The sequence below is a fragment of the Poecilia mexicana genome, unplaced genomic scaffold (assembly GCF_051168715.1).
Source record: "Poecilia mexicana isolate PSO_F unplaced genomic scaffold, ASM5116871v1 scaffold_16, whole genome shotgun sequence".
Lineage (NCBI taxonomy): Eukaryota > Metazoa > Chordata > Actinopteri > Cyprinodontiformes > Poeciliidae > Poecilia > Poecilia mexicana.
In genome coordinates this window covers 26,468,129-26,483,962 of record NW_028263385.1, presented here as the reverse complement: position 1 = coordinate 26,483,962, position 15,834 = coordinate 26,468,129, and the positions used below count along the sequence as shown (strand labels likewise).

The window sequence follows — 15,834 nt, the reverse complement described above, 5'->3', positions numbered from 1 at the left end:
CAACATTAACTTATTTGTAGGTGTCAAAGTAACCCAATATTCTATTTTGGTGGGTCAAATCAAATCAGTCCTAAGTCAGGATTTAGGACTAAGATTTAGGATTTAGGATTTAGATTATCCAAAAAATTAGATTTTTTGGATAATCAAAAAATTTGATTGTTTGATTATCCAAACACTCTAATTTGGATACATAACTTGATCCAAATTAGATTGTTTTTAACCCCTATACCTCTCTTGCTCTCAGTGAAGGCGGAAGCTTTTTTCCTCTGCTCCCTCCCTGCCCCTGCCTGCCCTCCTTGCTCTGTTTTTGTTCTCTTTTTCTAGATTTTTGGAGCCTTTCTTTGCACATCCTCCAAATCTACAAATTATGGATCTGGTCAACCGGTCTCTCAATGCAATTGATCAAACTTTCTCGACGAGAAGTCTGGGCACAGGAGAGCCCTCTTGTCCTGCAGGGACACACCCGGCGGGATTCACCCTGGATTTATTCATGATAACAGGATTTCTGCTGTTTGGAGCTTGTGGATTCCTGGTTTATCAACAAATTTGTGACGGACTTGGCCGAACAAGGGAACACTCAGACTGTTCGTGTGGACAGACACACAAGTTGGATGTGAGTCTTGCTGAGATTCGCAGCCCAGCTGAGGACTCTAAAACTCACTAACGGGATGGAATCGATCTTGGAGAAGTTGCTAGTTTCGGCTCAGTGGAACGGCCAAACTAATTTGGATAATTGGGAACTGAGATGTATCGGAGAGACTTTAGGGAAGATTGAAACTTATAATCTTCCCGACCTAAGACATTCTGTATCTGAATTGGCTTTTCTCATGTTGCCTTGGAAGGGCTGCATATTTCCAATCTTCTTGAAGATATGTAAACATAACGCTCCTTCCCACCTCACCCCCTCCTGTTATCCATGGAGCTGTGGAGCTGAGCGCTCCCACGGACATTCCTTGATAACAACACCTTTATAGGACTTCTGCTGGGAGGCTGAGAAACTGTGGAGTATTCACTTTTAACCCAGAAAAGGAATTAAAACAAACTTGGAATCCAGAGACTCTAGTTCATTAGTCACTCTTTAGCTTATATTTTAGAAACTGTAGAGAGCTCACTGTTTAGATGCAGAGACTCCTATTATTGCAACCCAAAAAAAGAATTAGAACGAAGTTAGAATCCAGAAAACGTTCTTCCAGAACAGGATTATTACTTAGAAACTGTGGAGTACTCAGTACTTTTACAAATTTAGAGCACACTTAGAAAGTCCAGAGAATATTTACTTATACTTATGTAGCATCCCAGAACAGGGATTAGAACTTGGAAATCAGTAAAACAACCTTAGCAACTACTTTCTAGACTCCTATTCTCCCAACCCAGAAAAGGAATTAGATCAGAGGATACTTACTGATACTTATCTACCAACCCTGAATAGGAGCATCTAGTTTATTTACTTTACTTTGGATCAACATTATTAACTTTTTCTTCTTTTGCTTTTTCCATTAGTTTATTATTTTGTTTGTATTTCCTTTTCATTCCTGTAAAGCACTTTATATTGTCTTATTGCTGAAAATGTGCTATATAAATAAAATTATATTTACCTTTTACCTTTATGGTTTTTGAAGTGTAATTAAAAAGTGTTTCTGGCATTAAGTCTAATTTCCTTCTGCAGTCATGGATCCACTAAGAATTCAGTGGTTTTTCCATCAGGAAGGGGACATGGAGTACCAGCCAGCACAAAGGTGGGAGCAAGGGCACTGATCACATGAAATCCAGTGAAATTATCACCCCACAGGGGTCAGTCATTTGAGGTGGAATGTGTGTTGAACAAATGCCAGAGTGACCCCGCCATGACACCCACTCAGAGGGCATGGAAAGCCGTCCAGAGTTGACTTCTGCTTGGCTGCCCACTCACACAGCCCAAAGCTGAAGTAAGATCAAATCCATTCAGGAATCTAACAAGCCTTTCATTTTTCCTTTTGTTGATTTTGCTAATAATTCAGTGTCTAAACTCACTATTCTGCACACATCCTGTTTTCATTTATTTCCTCCCTCCGCTGGAAACATACTTTATGAATCTCCAGCTCAGCCTTCAGTGGTCACATGACAGAGATTTAGACTAGCACAGTTCAACACCTACAACTCTGTGTGCATTCTTCACAGACAGCAACATCACAAGGACACAGCCGTGTTAAACATCGCAGCGGTGCAGCGGTTGTGTAACCTCACTAAGACTGACTGTATATCTACATTCACTCAGCCAGGTAGGTGCTGTCTACTTTGATTAATAATATTTTTATTGCATTCCCTGATAGTTAGTGATGAGCTCATTTAAAATGCAGATTGTTCTTTGAGATTTTTTTTTCTTAATGCAACCTGTGTGCAATTTTAGAACCAAAGTGAATGTTAATCTATAAATCACATTTAAGATCATGCAAGTTCGACTGAAGTGCTGTGCAATCAAATTAAACTAAAGTAAAGGAAGCAGATTAGAGAACCACGTATTGCTAAAACAACAAAACAATACAATAAATACACTTATAACGTGTGAAATAGCGACAGACTGGCGACCTGTCCAGGGTGAACCCCGCCTGTCGCCCGGAACGTTAGCTGGAGGGGCACCAGGAACCCTCCCGACCCCACTAAGGGACAAGGGTGTAAAGAAAATGGATGGATGGATAACATGTGAATAGAAACTATTTGAAAGAGAAAAATAGATTAAAACTCTGTTTGGAAGAACTCGTGGTGGGCTTGCATCCAGCTGACTGTCAGTTTGAGATTTTTTTTCCTGTTGAATATATATTTTCAGAGGCATTTTTACGTACATTGGTGAAATTCCAACAAAATGACACAAAAATACAAGATTTTTTATAATTAATTTCAACATGCTGAAATGAAGTATAAGTCAAAATAATTTTTTTAAGTTTTAAGTCAAAATTTTATTCCATATTACATTTGGACTTAAAATTAATCTTGTATAGCCAATTATTTATGTATAACATGCCTTAAAACTTGACAATGTGCACAGATTTGCACCACATATTCCACTTTACCCAAACATATCATTTTACAGTATTTTTCTGCAGCGTTTTAAGTCTAAATACATCAAACTCTGTTTTAAATGGTACTTTCAAGAAAATGTGAAACACTTTTGACTTCACTGTGGCAGAAAAGAGGTGTGGAACCCTGTGAGTTGTGAGGGAGGGATTCTTAGGAACATTTCTGTTTAAGGTGAATTTCAAAGGAAATCCAAACTGGATTATCATGTTTGTTTTTTTTTTTGTTTTTTTTTTTTTAGTGGAGTAACTCCACCAACTTTAATCGTTATTGTGAGACTCAGGTACAGATACGCAGACTTTTTGATTTGAAGAAACAGCTGACACATAGACGTAATAATGTTTTTGTTGTTGTTGTTGTTGTTGTTGTTTTTAAAAAGGACCAAAAAGTAGTACTACAGATTTTGAAGTTTGGCTCTCCTGTGTCGCTAGAACTCTGTTTTTTTAAAGAGGGCATAGTCAGACTAGTAAACCATGGAATAGTGAGAAGGGAGGAGCTTCTTACGTCACTGCATTTCCTCCTATCACAGAGCTCTATGAAACACACGGTTGCCTGCTTTTGAAACTGCTCTCTAACAGGGAGATGACGCAAGTGTCATGGCGGTAGAGCACATGCGCGCGCGTTTAGCCACGCCTCCCCGGCAGTCAAGTGCAGCAGAGACACGGAAGCTGAGTGTACGCTTTTCTGAGTCCGAGTGTGTGTTGGGGTGAGAAGGAGAGCGGGAGGGGGGCATACACACACATGCTGGTAACAAATGAAAGACAAAACAGCGACATTAGTGGAGTGAAGATTTTTAGGAGGAGAAAGTTCTGATAGGAGCTGTTACTCATGTTCTGAAAGAGGTAAGGGAATGGGTTTCACTTCCTATTGATTATATTTACCTGACGGAACAAAGAGCTGAAGGTTATTGGATTGTCGGAGTATTTTAACTAAAGCGTGACGCCTCTCACTTCATCTGGCCCATTCACTGTCCAAAGGGATGACAATGTATAAAGATGGTAATTTTAGAAAAAATATTTCAATCCAAAATTCCAGGAAGTAAAGCCTCCTTACAATCTGTTGTGTAATACCATTATCTTGACTAATCTAAGCTCTCTGAGTTTAGCATAATTGTTTTCTTGTACCACATTTTTATTCGGTTTCCTGACATACAGTAAACCTCTTGTGCTAACATATTGCTTTTAAAGCCACAGAGCTAAAATTTTTCAGTCATTTGATGATTTTTCTGAAAAATTAGCTGTTTTGTTTTCATTATTGACACAAAAAAGTAACACACCTTGAATGACATGCCACTGCCCTCTATTGTGTGTGTTTGTGTCCCCAACGCTTGGTGCTTTTTATGGGAGCAGACAGCGTGTCAGTGTGTGAAAGGTCACATATCCATAGTTAGAAAGCACATGCGACAGTGATGGAAGAAGAGGTTGGGAAAGACATTCAGAAGGTCAATTACACAGATTCTGAAGAGGATGCACTTCCATGCTAACACTTCATTACTTTTGGACTGAGTTGGGAATAGGTGAAGGGAACTGGTTTCAAATTTCATTTTAAAACCCATTTTAAAATCCAGTTAAATTGTATATCCAAATATTATTCTGTTTTTGTTGTTGTTTTTTGCTACTAGTGCATTGTAGTAACGCGTATCGAACCACAAGATGGCAGTAATTGACCAAGTAGTTTGACAGCTGCCAAAATGCCTTTTAATAAAATGGAGAATCTTACAACACGTATACCCCAAAAAGAAGCCTTTGCCGATTTAATTACAATAAATTCTAACTTACCCCCGTCCATCGTTTTCTACCGTACTTTTTCCTTCCACTCAACTTTCTGCTAATATTTGTAGTTGAAGCACTCTCCGCACAACCTTTGGCAAAAAACAACCAACCAGATCCCACAATAAAACAAGGTAGTGGCAGCATCACACTACAAAAACAGTGGTGTTTGTCAAGGTGGATCAGGTTATGAATAGACTAAAATACCATTAAGTTCTAATACCAGTCAAATTACCACTGGGATGGTAATTATTTTTTTTTTTACCATCCCAGTGAGTCCCAGTATACACACATCCAAATCAACAAAAGATTGACTTCCTTAGAAGAAGAGTAAAGGTTTGGAACGACTTAGTCAGAGTTCAGGGCTAAATCTGGATTTGGAGAACATTAGCAAGGTAGGAGGGGTAAATATTGCTGTTGAGGTGTGGCATCCTGATGGATTGCTACAAAACACGACAGAATGGAAAGTTGCTTTGACAATTTATTAGTTTACAGGTATGTACACTTGTCCAAACATATTTTTATTTTTTTTCCCTCTGCCTTTTTTTTTTAATTGAATTGCTCAAGACAAATGTTACATTAAAGGTGGAAAAAGTTTGAATTATTTTATATATCAGAGTTACTTGTTTGATGGCACTATGTGGCTGGAAATTCAGAGTACATTCTGTACATTTTTCTTCAATGACTTGCATGCAAAGGAGATGTACTCCAACAGAGTTCAATGCTAAATTCTCACCGTTTCAAAAATGCAGAATTTGAAATTTTAAAAAGTCCCATTTTTAAACGGAATTCCTCCAACTTTCATAAACAAAATCTTCTTCTGTTGTTTTCTTTCAGGTTGTGTTCATCTTTATTGCTTGCTCTACCTCAGGCCCGCCTTCGTCATGTCGCTGCTGACCCACGTACTGGCGTGCCTTTTCGGCATGGGCTCCTGGGTGGCCATCAACGGGATGTGGGTGGAGCTTCCTCTGGTTGTCCAAGAGAAGGCCCCTGAGGGCTGGCTACTGCCCTCCTACCTCACCGTCCTCATCCAGATGGCAAACGTAGGTCCTCTCTTTATCACTCTGATGCACCGCTTCCGGCCAGGTGCGCTGGACGAGCGGCCCGTCATCTACTCCATCGTGGGTTTGGGGATTGTGGCCACCTTCCTGCTCGCATTCTTCTGGAGGCACACGGTGATGATAGCTGGCTCCCTGCGCAGTGTACCCCTGCTGGTTTTGAGCTTCCTGCTCTCTGTGGTGGACTGCACGTCGTCCGTCACCTTCCTGCCTTTCATGATGCGTCTGCGTCCGGAGTATCTCACTACGTACTTTGCAGGCGAGGGCCTCAGTGGCCTTGTGCCCGCTGTGGTGGCATTGATTCAGGGTGTTGGGGTAGCTCACTGCGAAAATGCCACTTCGGCCGCAAACTCGTCGGCTCTCAACTCCAGCTGGGTGAGCGGTGTCGGGCTGCAGTCCGTCTACCAGCCAGCTAAATTCTCCGTCGAGGTTTTCTTCATTTTTCTCAGCGCCATGATGGCTGTGTGTCTGGTAGCCTTCATCCTGCTCAACCTCCACCCGGCGGTGGCTCGCCAGAGGAAGAGCGACCGATACTTTAGTCCAGATCTGGAAACGGAGAAGAGGGATCCAGGCTTCTCTCTGAATGCCCAAACACCAGAGCAAAAACCAATGATCAGCCCCAGAGAGGCCGCTGGGAAAGAATCAAGAGGTTCGTTTGGAAAGGGGACATACAGCAACTTGGAAGTGGTGTTCATCTTTGTTGTCCTCGCATGGGTCAACGCTCTGACCAATGCGGTTTTGCCCTCCGTGCAGACGTACTCCTGTCTGCCTTACGGGAACAAAGCCTACCATCTGGCTGCCACTATGGGCGCTGTTGCTAACCCAGTAGCCTGCTTCATTGCCATGTTTGCACCAGTGAGGTGAGAACAACACACATTCAACATTCTCTATTGCTTGTATTATGCTGTTTACTTTTTCAATTTAATTTCATTGTGAACTTTTTCCAGGTCTCTTATCTTTATGGGGTTTCTGACTGTTTTCGGGACTGGTTTTGGAGCCTACATCATGGCCATGGCAGCTTTGAGTCCCTGTCCTCTATTGGTCCACTACACCTCTGGAACCGTTGTCATTGTAAGACATGTTTTTAAGTCTTGTATCTTTTTAACTGCTTAGTACCTTCCGGACACAAACCACAGTCAACAAACGTCGTATGAACGTCGGGATGAATCTGGTTTCACCAGATTAACCTTAAAACTTTGACACCTAACCATAACAACCCTCCTACTGGTCTCAGAAGTTTGTAAGAGAGCATCAGTAAACAAACAACATCATGAAGACCAAAGAACATAGTAGATACGTAGTTCAAAGAAGGGTTAAATTATAAAACAAAACCATTGTAATAAGAAAGTCATAAGAAGTTCTGCTTAAGGTTTGCCAAAAGCTACGGTACTATATGTAACAAACATGTTGAAGAAGGTGCTGTACAAAAAAAATTTACTTTTGAGCTAACATGTATAACACTGAGGTGAAAAAAATAACACTACATTAGCCTAAAAACACTGTAGGCACTGCAAAACATGCTGACGGATACTTTTATTCAATAGAAGAAGGAGAAGAGAAGCGGGTTAATGCTGGATAGCGCCTGAATAAACCTTAAACTTGGTTGCATTTGCTGAATACAAATCCATACCACATTTTTCGCAGAGGAGTAGAGAGCAGTTAAAATTTTTGAAAACCATAAATCCTGTGCCAATCTATGCATATACACTAATGCGTTCTGTTCCTCAACAAGATTGTTGAGGAACAGTTGAGGACGAGTGCTACTGAAGACAAACAAGAAATTCTGACTTTAATCCCAGAAAACAATCCAACCTGCCAAGGAAGCAAGGTAGCGAGGATGAAATGAGTTTTTCAGTAATGAGTTTTCGGGAGGTTTTGGGCTGGCATGGCAGGAGGGAATGGGGTTTGGCTCTACTGGATGCAGCAGTTATTGCGATGGCGCAAGCACGTCTTTGACTGCAGTCATAGTGACTTGAGTCTACAAGTTACTTGTAGACTCAAGTAAGTTGAGTCTTTGTAGTCAGTACCACTGATTTAACTTTTAAATCAGACATATTCATCTGCAATATTAGGGAGTCATGAAAAATATTCAAACAGAAAAGAAATGTCTGCATTAAGCATGGAAGAGGACGAGGGCTACTGAAGACAAACAAGAAATTCTGACTTTAATCCCAGAATCCTCATCTGTTTTTTCTTTGTTAGAAAAAAAATGGGGAAATAAGTCAGATTAATTTTCTCCAGTGATCCTAATCCTCTCCTGTACTTCTAAGAATTTAGGTTTTTCACAGTTTTGACTAATTTTACACAAGCAAATATATATATATATATATATATATATATATATATATATATATATATATATATATATATATATATATATATATATATATATATATATATATATATATATATATATTAAAAAGTACGATTTCTGCTATTATTAAAGTTTTTGAAATGTATGTCCCTCATCTATCCAAAATACTGCAAGGATCATACTCATAGTAATTTCTCAATGTTCCTTTACTATTACTCTTTTCCTAAGGTTGAACTCGACACTCTTAGATTCAGATAAATCTGATGACTTGTTTTGTTTAATTTATTTATGTTACAAAGTCACAGAGGAATTGTGTGACATGAAAAAATTAAAAAGTAAAAGAACGAGTGGACCTTCAGACCGCCTTGTATAGAAATAGGAAAATGATAATGAATTCATGTGACCAAGATATTAAACCACCATTTGCACTTTTTCTTAATTCTACATTAGAACAGAGCTGCTGTAATTTCAGATTGGTTATTGACTTCCTCTCTGCTGCAGGTGCTGGCCTGGATCCTGTTCGTCCTCTCCCTCTCTTATGTGAAGGTCATCATTGGGGTCATACTGAGAGACGAGGGGCACAGCGCCCTCGTGTGGTGCGGTGCCGTAGTGCAGCTGGGCTCCATGCTTGGCGCCGTGTCCATGTTTCCGCTAGTCAGCGTCTACGGACTTTTCACTTCCGGCGATCCCTGCAACACTAAGTGTCCGTTGTAGACGATAAACACGTTTGCGTTAAACACTGCTGTACGACCTTTGGGGTAGATTGCACTTAATTTTGTAGCACGGAGCTCAGTTCACTCATGAATTTTGACATATTCCAACTAGCTTTGGGAGAGCTGAGAGGTTGCAGGTGACCTTTCCCACTCCTCTTTTTATGTCTGTCGATTTATTTCTATTTATTGAAGTATGGAGTGAGCGTTACAAACTGCTCAAGTTACAGCCACGTGGTCGGTGCTCATCAGACCAAAGAAGACCAAATCGCAGAGTATTTTTTTTAAACATGTTTGCAATTCCTCATCAATAGAAAGATCATTTTACTTGAACTTTTAGTGTGATGTGAAGTGTTGTCACTGCTTCTGTAAGGACATATGAAACTTTTAGCTTTAAAATGTGCCTTAATGCTAGGTGATGAAAGATTCAAGCTCGTTATTTTGTGTAAAAAGTACAAAGTTGTTTGACTAAACCGATTTTATGTTACTGGGATGTAGATGATGTTTGACTTTATAAAGTAAAATCTGTTGACATATTACCAAAGAATAAGTCCTCTTTCTTTCCTCTCATTATACATGTCATGATCTTCATGGAAAGTGGTTTATCTTAAAAGATCAAAAGTCACAGTGTGTCGCTGCTTTTATGAATCTATATTCACATTCTGTCCTCACTTCCTGATCAGAATCGACTTTATTTTCCAATCTTGGAAAATAAGGAATTCCTTTGACTTTGGTTTTCAAGCATTTATTAGGTATAGACATTAAATACAAACTTTAAATCAACTTACACAAGAATAAAGGAACAGTACATGAAGTTGAGCAGTGGAGCTCCTCCAAAGTTACCTCTGACCTCTTGGCTGCTTCTCCAGTGAATGATTTCCTTCCCCAACCTATTCATTTAAGATATGGCCATCTTCAAATAATGGATCAACAGTGCTCTGTGATTAGCGCAAAAGTTATATTCCACTTTTTGATGGGCTTTTATATAGAATCTCAGTCTAACACATAATTCATATTTTTAACAAAACAAAGTTGAAGGGATAACATCACTATTGCAAGGCAAAGTAAAATACTCTTCTTGTTAGATGTTTAGAAGCAACAATTAACCCAGATTTTCAAAGTTTGTTAAAAATTTGTTATACTTCCAATTACTCAAGAAATCAAATGCAATCAAGTAAAAGACAGGCAAACACTTTTCTAAAAACATTTTAAATGTCTAGTGACATGCTTTCAGTACAGAAACAAAAGAAAACCTTGGTGCTTTAAAGATGGTCTATCTGGAAGTGTTTTAAACAACTGACATTGAGCATGAAACAGCCTAGTTCCCTTATATAATGTGGCCACAAGGGGGCCACATCATATTTAATTAAGTTAATTTTTCTCTTGTTTCTTTTTTCTTTTTTTTTAAAGACTGTTCTTGGTGTCCTTCTTGTTCGTCAACATCTCCAATAACAAAAGATTTCCATGTTTTTCTTGCAGTCTGCTTAAACACACCGTGATTGGCTGCCAACTGCAATAAATTGACAAAGTCATGACCAAAACCCTCCATTCTAGAGTTATGGTTTTTAAATCAATTTTTGATTATACTCGGTTCCTGGTGTGTTCAAACTAGAATGCTGGTGGAAAATACCAACATTTTCCACCGACAGTCAGTCAAAAAAGCCACCTGCTTTGAGTTCCTTTTGAACCATGACTGGAACATTCACCAGCATGTTTGTGTATTGATCATTTCAACAAAGGCACTTGACAAAATGTAATGTCTGTTTCTGGTTTTCACAACTGTTGAATGTATGATATGTTTTTACATTTTTAAGACGTGAAAAGATCTTTCATTTATGAAATTTAGCTGTCATAGAGCTAAATTTGTTTTAGCTTTTTGAAATACATAGAGATTCACGGAGTTAGCATAAAAAAAATCAGGAAAAGTTGAGATTGCATGGAGACTTTGGAAAGGCACTGTGGATGCCTCATTTTCTTTTGAGACCTGTACATCTCTAAATATACCAGCAGGGGTCACTGTGTGATTTATGTTACTGTTATGTTATATCCGTCACCAAGTTCTGAGGCCAACTCAGCAATTCTGTCTTATGACTGAAGGCTGATGGGTAGCCGCAATAATTTGACGTGAGGTGTAATAATAGCTACATTTGTTTGCACTTTTTTTCCCCAAGATACTATAGAGCTAATATATCTTGACTTATGACCCCTGATCATAAGTGTCACTCACAAACCAGGTTTAGGTAATGAATCTAAATTTACAATGTGCTCTTTTATCCCGCTTTTATTTGGGGGTTTTCCAAAGATTTGTAGAAACAGCTCAGCTTTTATTTATAGCGACGGCGTGACGTGTTCCTCTGAGGTGTTTGCCTCGGTCACCCGAGCAGTGTGTGCATCATATCCTCTACACACTAAATCAGAAAGTATCTTACTCCGTTTACGTGTCTGCGTCTCTTAGCAGCCCGTGAAGATAAACGGGAATGAGAATCTCGTGGCCAGTCAGCATCTGATTCACATCCCAGTAGCTCCACAGACAACATCTGGGGTCATCATCTCCTGGTGTCTCATTCTTGACCTATTCTTTTTATCACCACCTGTGGTTTTTGAGGCTTATGGTGTGCCGAGTGAAAAAGTAGCATATCTGTTTGAAAGGCCTGAAAATCGAGACAAGGTTTTACAAAAAAAAGAACTCCTGAAGTCTTTTAAATGAGATTTAGAAAGATGGAGTCTGCTTATTTTGAAACCATCATCGATTTGGGTCACTTCTGCAAGACGGAGGGAGAAAAATAGCCGTGCGGTTTCTCCTTATCTTTTTGGCTTGGCCTCTCCTGCAGCTAGTATGACATCTCCTTTTCCGCCGAGCTCCTTGTCTTCCTCTATTCAAGCATATGGCAGACTTAGCGACCGTAATTTGAATTTAAAACACATGGGGGGGAAATCCTAGCCCGTGCTGCTCTTTAATGGGCCGTCATGGGATTGGAGAATGCGGGGAATGATTGAATTTTGCAAGAAGGCCAAGAACGATCAAGTCTCGCCTGCTGTTATGCAATCGACCATTCCCCTCTTCCAACGCGACGTCTGGTAAAACCTCTTGGAGTAAGAGGAGGAGGAGGAGGAGTGGGTGGAAGAGGGGGGTTAATGCTGGAAATCTCAACGTCTGGACCAAAAGAGAGAAAAACATTTTTTTTTGTCTACTAAATGACTCAAGGCCTCATAAAAAAAGTCAGCTATCATGGGTAAAAAAGCCAAATAAGATCTGATCCACCACATGAAACAGAGAGATTTTCAACTACATTGATTTTAATGGTACTAAATGAGTCTTTTTACACTGAACTGCATGACATCCAATATTTTCTTTCAAACGGAAACATATGGATGACATAGAAAACTTGCCATTCTGGTCTTTTTCTTTGATTGAGTCATGTCTACTTTTTCCTGTTACTCTCCACTGGTTTGACTCATGACAGCTTGAAGAACAATGTTTAGTTTAATAAAGGTTTATTAAGATTCCCCCCCCCCCCCCAAGTCAAGTGTTTGACGGACAAGTTAAAGTCGAGGCTAAAGTTTTTGAGGAGATGATCCCAAGTCAGATATGAAGTATTCAAGGAATGAGTTCAAGTAAAGTCTTAACTCTTCGTTGGCCAGCTCAAGTATTAACATATTTGCACAAGGTGAAAGTCTAAGTCGACTTCCAAGTTTTAGAGGACTAAGTCTGTCAATTCTCAGCTTTTAGAAAAGCAAAACCAAGCAAATTCGAAGGTTTTTTGACGGTCAGGTCAAATTCATGTCTCGAACCAGTAAGTGTCTAGTCCAACCCAAGTCTCAAGTGAGTAAGAAGCAAGTACAAGTTGAGTCTCAGGTCTGTGAAAGTCCAATTCACAACACATCATAACAAGGCATTTTACAAAAAAGGTACATGTTATCCAATCATAGATGCATTCCAGTTGATACTCATTATCAAACAATGCAGTCAAGTTCAGTTTATGAATCAAAGTAATTGGTTTTCTGTTTAAGAAAATCAAGCAGACTACATCAAGTTATTGACTTGCAGCATCTAGCATCTAGCTACAGTAGCCAATCACTTGCACTGTGTTGTTGACTTTGCAGTAATCCCTCATACTGAGCAAGCATGTAGCAACAGCAGAAAGGAAAATCCCCCTTTAACATTAAGAAAGCTCCAGCAGAACCAGAACCTGGTGTGAACCTCGATGTGAGTGGCCTTCTGCCATGACTGACTGGGGGTTTCGGAATACCCACAAAAAAGAAATACAGAGGCTTAACAATGAAAAAATAAGAGGTAAAGTAGGTAGATATCCTTCTAAAATTACCCAAAGTCATGTAATACAGTGCTCATTTTTGTAAGAAATATTTGTGGTCAATTATATAAAACTACAACTACCAATATTAGATTGTAAACCATTAATAGCCCCAAATCTCTGGTTCACTGACTAACTGCCTAATAAATCAAGTGCACTTTTCACTGAAAAAAAAAAATGCTTGTGAAGCATTAGAACTGTGGTTTGTAGCTCACACATCGACTTGTTCAAACTCTCATTACCCAAGATTGAAAATGGTTCTTAAGACTCAAGTGAGACACCATAAGTCTAAGCCAAGTCTTGAGGCTATAGCCTGTGAGTCTAGGTCAAGAATGATATCTTCATGTTTGTGACTGAAGACAGCTGCTGTTCAAGTCTGAGACTTCAGTCATCATTTCTGCCACATCGTCTAAGCTTTCTCGCTCTTTGTGTCTGATTCCACATTGGTTATGGACCCTGTCAGTTAGCAAAAGAGATTACTTTTCCCGTTAAGTCCATTATATTCAAATGGACTGGGCCCTTTTTTTTTCTTCTTAGCAACAAGACATAAAGTAATCAAAAGTTAAAAGCAAACACTCAAGGAGGCACTTAGCAAAAAAGAAAAGCTTTTATGATAAAACATTCATATACTGTACAGTGTAGGAGACAGGTAATCTTTGAGAATGATAGGGTTGTCTTGTGGTCAGTTTTGCGTAGTATTATTCAGGGAGCCTTGTAGACAAATTCTCCTAATGACCCTCCCCTTCACCCCTACATCCACCCATCATACACAAGACAATCCAGCCAGAACAACTAATACCTGAGTGTACTTCTTCAATGGCGTGAAGTATGCCTTGAAAAGCTGTTGGATGCTAAAGTCCAGCAGTGTTCATTACTTTGACAGGCTGATGACAGGACAGACTGGCTGAGTTGCACTTCCACACACACATTCGATAGCAGTAGAATATTTAAATGCAGCTCAATGATGTTGGAAAACACGAGCTACAGTCATGAATGTTGATATGGTATCATATTGTTGAGCATTGACTATTGATAAATCCGTTTAATGGTTAAGCTGCAGTCAACAGGTAGTGTGACGGAACTGCTCAGAGATGCATCAGCCAAGGATTGCTGGGAGACGTTCCAGGCCTCTGCAGTCTTGTGCAGGGTTCAGTGAGTTTAAAAAAAATGCAAATAGTGAATCAGCCAATCACTTGGTAACTGAGTGCATTCAGGCATCTTGACATGATGAAGTTGACTCCCTGGATACTGAACAGTGAGGCCAGGGCATTTAAGGAATTTAGAAAATGTCATGTTTGTTGGTACCCAGACTGGCTGGTGACTACTTCAGAAACTTTTAATGCATAGCTGTATTTTGTGTTTATAGCAAAGGGTTAGGAAGAGAAAAACTATCTGGTGAATATCAGTCGAGTGGACGAAAATGCATGTCTGAAGCATTAAAGGAGAATGCCAAGACTGGTTCAAGAAAATGGGAAGGCAACAGTAACTCGAATAAGCTTTCATTAGCATCCATCCATACATTCATACCCACTTGTCCTTTCAGGGCCGCAAGGGAGCTGGTGTCTGTCTCCAGTGGTCGCTGGGCAACAGACAGGGTACACTCTGGACAGACCACCTGTCTGTCACAGGTGAACACAGACACACTTACACCTCAGGACAACTTGTAGAACAATTATGTTTTTGGACTGCAGGAGGAAGCTGGAGTATCCGGAAACAACCCTCCAGGATTTCCAACACAGATGCTTTTTGCTACAAGGCAACAGTCCTACCAAATGATCCACTATATAGCCCTTCAGTACACCTAAAACTATCTATGTAAAACACCAAAATTTAGGATTAAAAACATGAAAGCATGGAACCATCCTTCCTTTTATCAGTGCTTCAGCCTGGTTTTAGGTGAAATTGTGTTGGGATATTGTCTTGGTTAACTTTGGGAGTTTGAGCTACAGTCTAGCTGACTATTGTTGACCATAGTTTAGTTTACCTGTGCTCCATGTAAAGAAGCTCAAATCATCTCATGCACATTTCTTAAGCGTGCCAGTGTTTAAAGCCTCTTACGTCAACAGACATCAATCCAGTGATTGTGCAGACAGCTAAAATGTGACAAAGAATTCAGGTAGTTTTGAAGGCAAACCTGGTACCAAGAGAGTGGTATAGAGGTCAGAGAGTTTACAGTTGACGTTTTCATAATGTGTAAAAATGTAATAAATTGTTTTGCTTTTTATTATTTATTTGAACTATTGTTTTCCAGGATGGCGTTACTATGAGAATACAGCTTTCTGAATATGCATTGTTAAAACAAGAACTGACTAGACCTTTATACACCAACTAATAAGAAGATGGTAATATTTCTTAGCAAATTGCACAATAACCACACGTCTTCATCCATCAACAAGCCTCTGGATTGGTTTTGACTGGATTTTTGCCATTTCTTTGCAGAGATTGCAGAAGTACTTTCCATTAGTGGATTCCTTGGCATCGACAGGCTTTCAATCATGGTCCACAAACTTTTAGTAGTGTCAGGGTCAGGTCTATGTACTGCCTTTCCAAAAAGTTTAGATGTTTGTTTCAATCAAAATGTTCCAGTGATGTAGTTATTGATTAGAGGTGAAGTGGAAG

At 39.6% G+C, this 15,834-nt stretch overlaps 1 protein-coding gene across 3 annotated transcripts; it reads left to right on the top strand.

Moving 5' to 3' along the window:
• The first annotated feature begins 2,149 nt into the window (after window positions 1-2,149).
• On the top strand, window positions 2,150-9,452 carry LOC106923446 (riboflavin transporter 2-like). Of its 3 annotated transcripts, none has more exons than XM_014996475.2 (4): window positions 2,150-2,258; window positions 5,658-6,738; window positions 6,826-6,949; window positions 8,694-9,452. In XM_014996475.2, exons 2-4 carry the CDS (start codon window positions 5,705-5,707, stop codon window positions 8,904-8,906), a joined length of 1,371 nt encoding a protein of 456 aa, XP_014851961.2. In that variant the 5' UTR covers window positions 2,150-2,258; window positions 5,658-5,704; the 3' UTR covers window positions 8,907-9,452. The 3 variants fall into 3 exon arrangements, with proteins under 3 accessions (XP_014851961.2, XP_087870002.1, XP_014851960.2); XM_088013876.1 differs by lacking the exon at window positions 2,150-2,258 and adding an exon at window positions 3,677-3,893 and having other exon boundaries at window positions 5,692-6,738; XM_014996474.2 differs by lacking the exon at window positions 2,150-2,258 and adding an exon at window positions 3,680-3,893.
• Window positions 9,453-15,834: the final 6,382 nt, after the last annotated feature.

Coding starts and splice junctions, on each gene's coding strand:
- LOC106923446 (XM_014996475.2), top strand. CDS start 5,705: ATGTCGCTGCTGACCCACGTACTGGCGTGCCTTTTCGGCATGGGCTCC. Junction 6,739..6,825: donor GCCATGTTTGCACCAGTGAG/GTGAGAACAACA, acceptor AACTTTTTCCAG/GTCTCTTATCTTTATGGGGT. Junction 6,950..8,693: donor CCTCTGGAACCGTTGTCATT/GTAAGACATGTT, acceptor TCTCTGCTGCAG/GTGCTGGCCTGGATCCTGTT.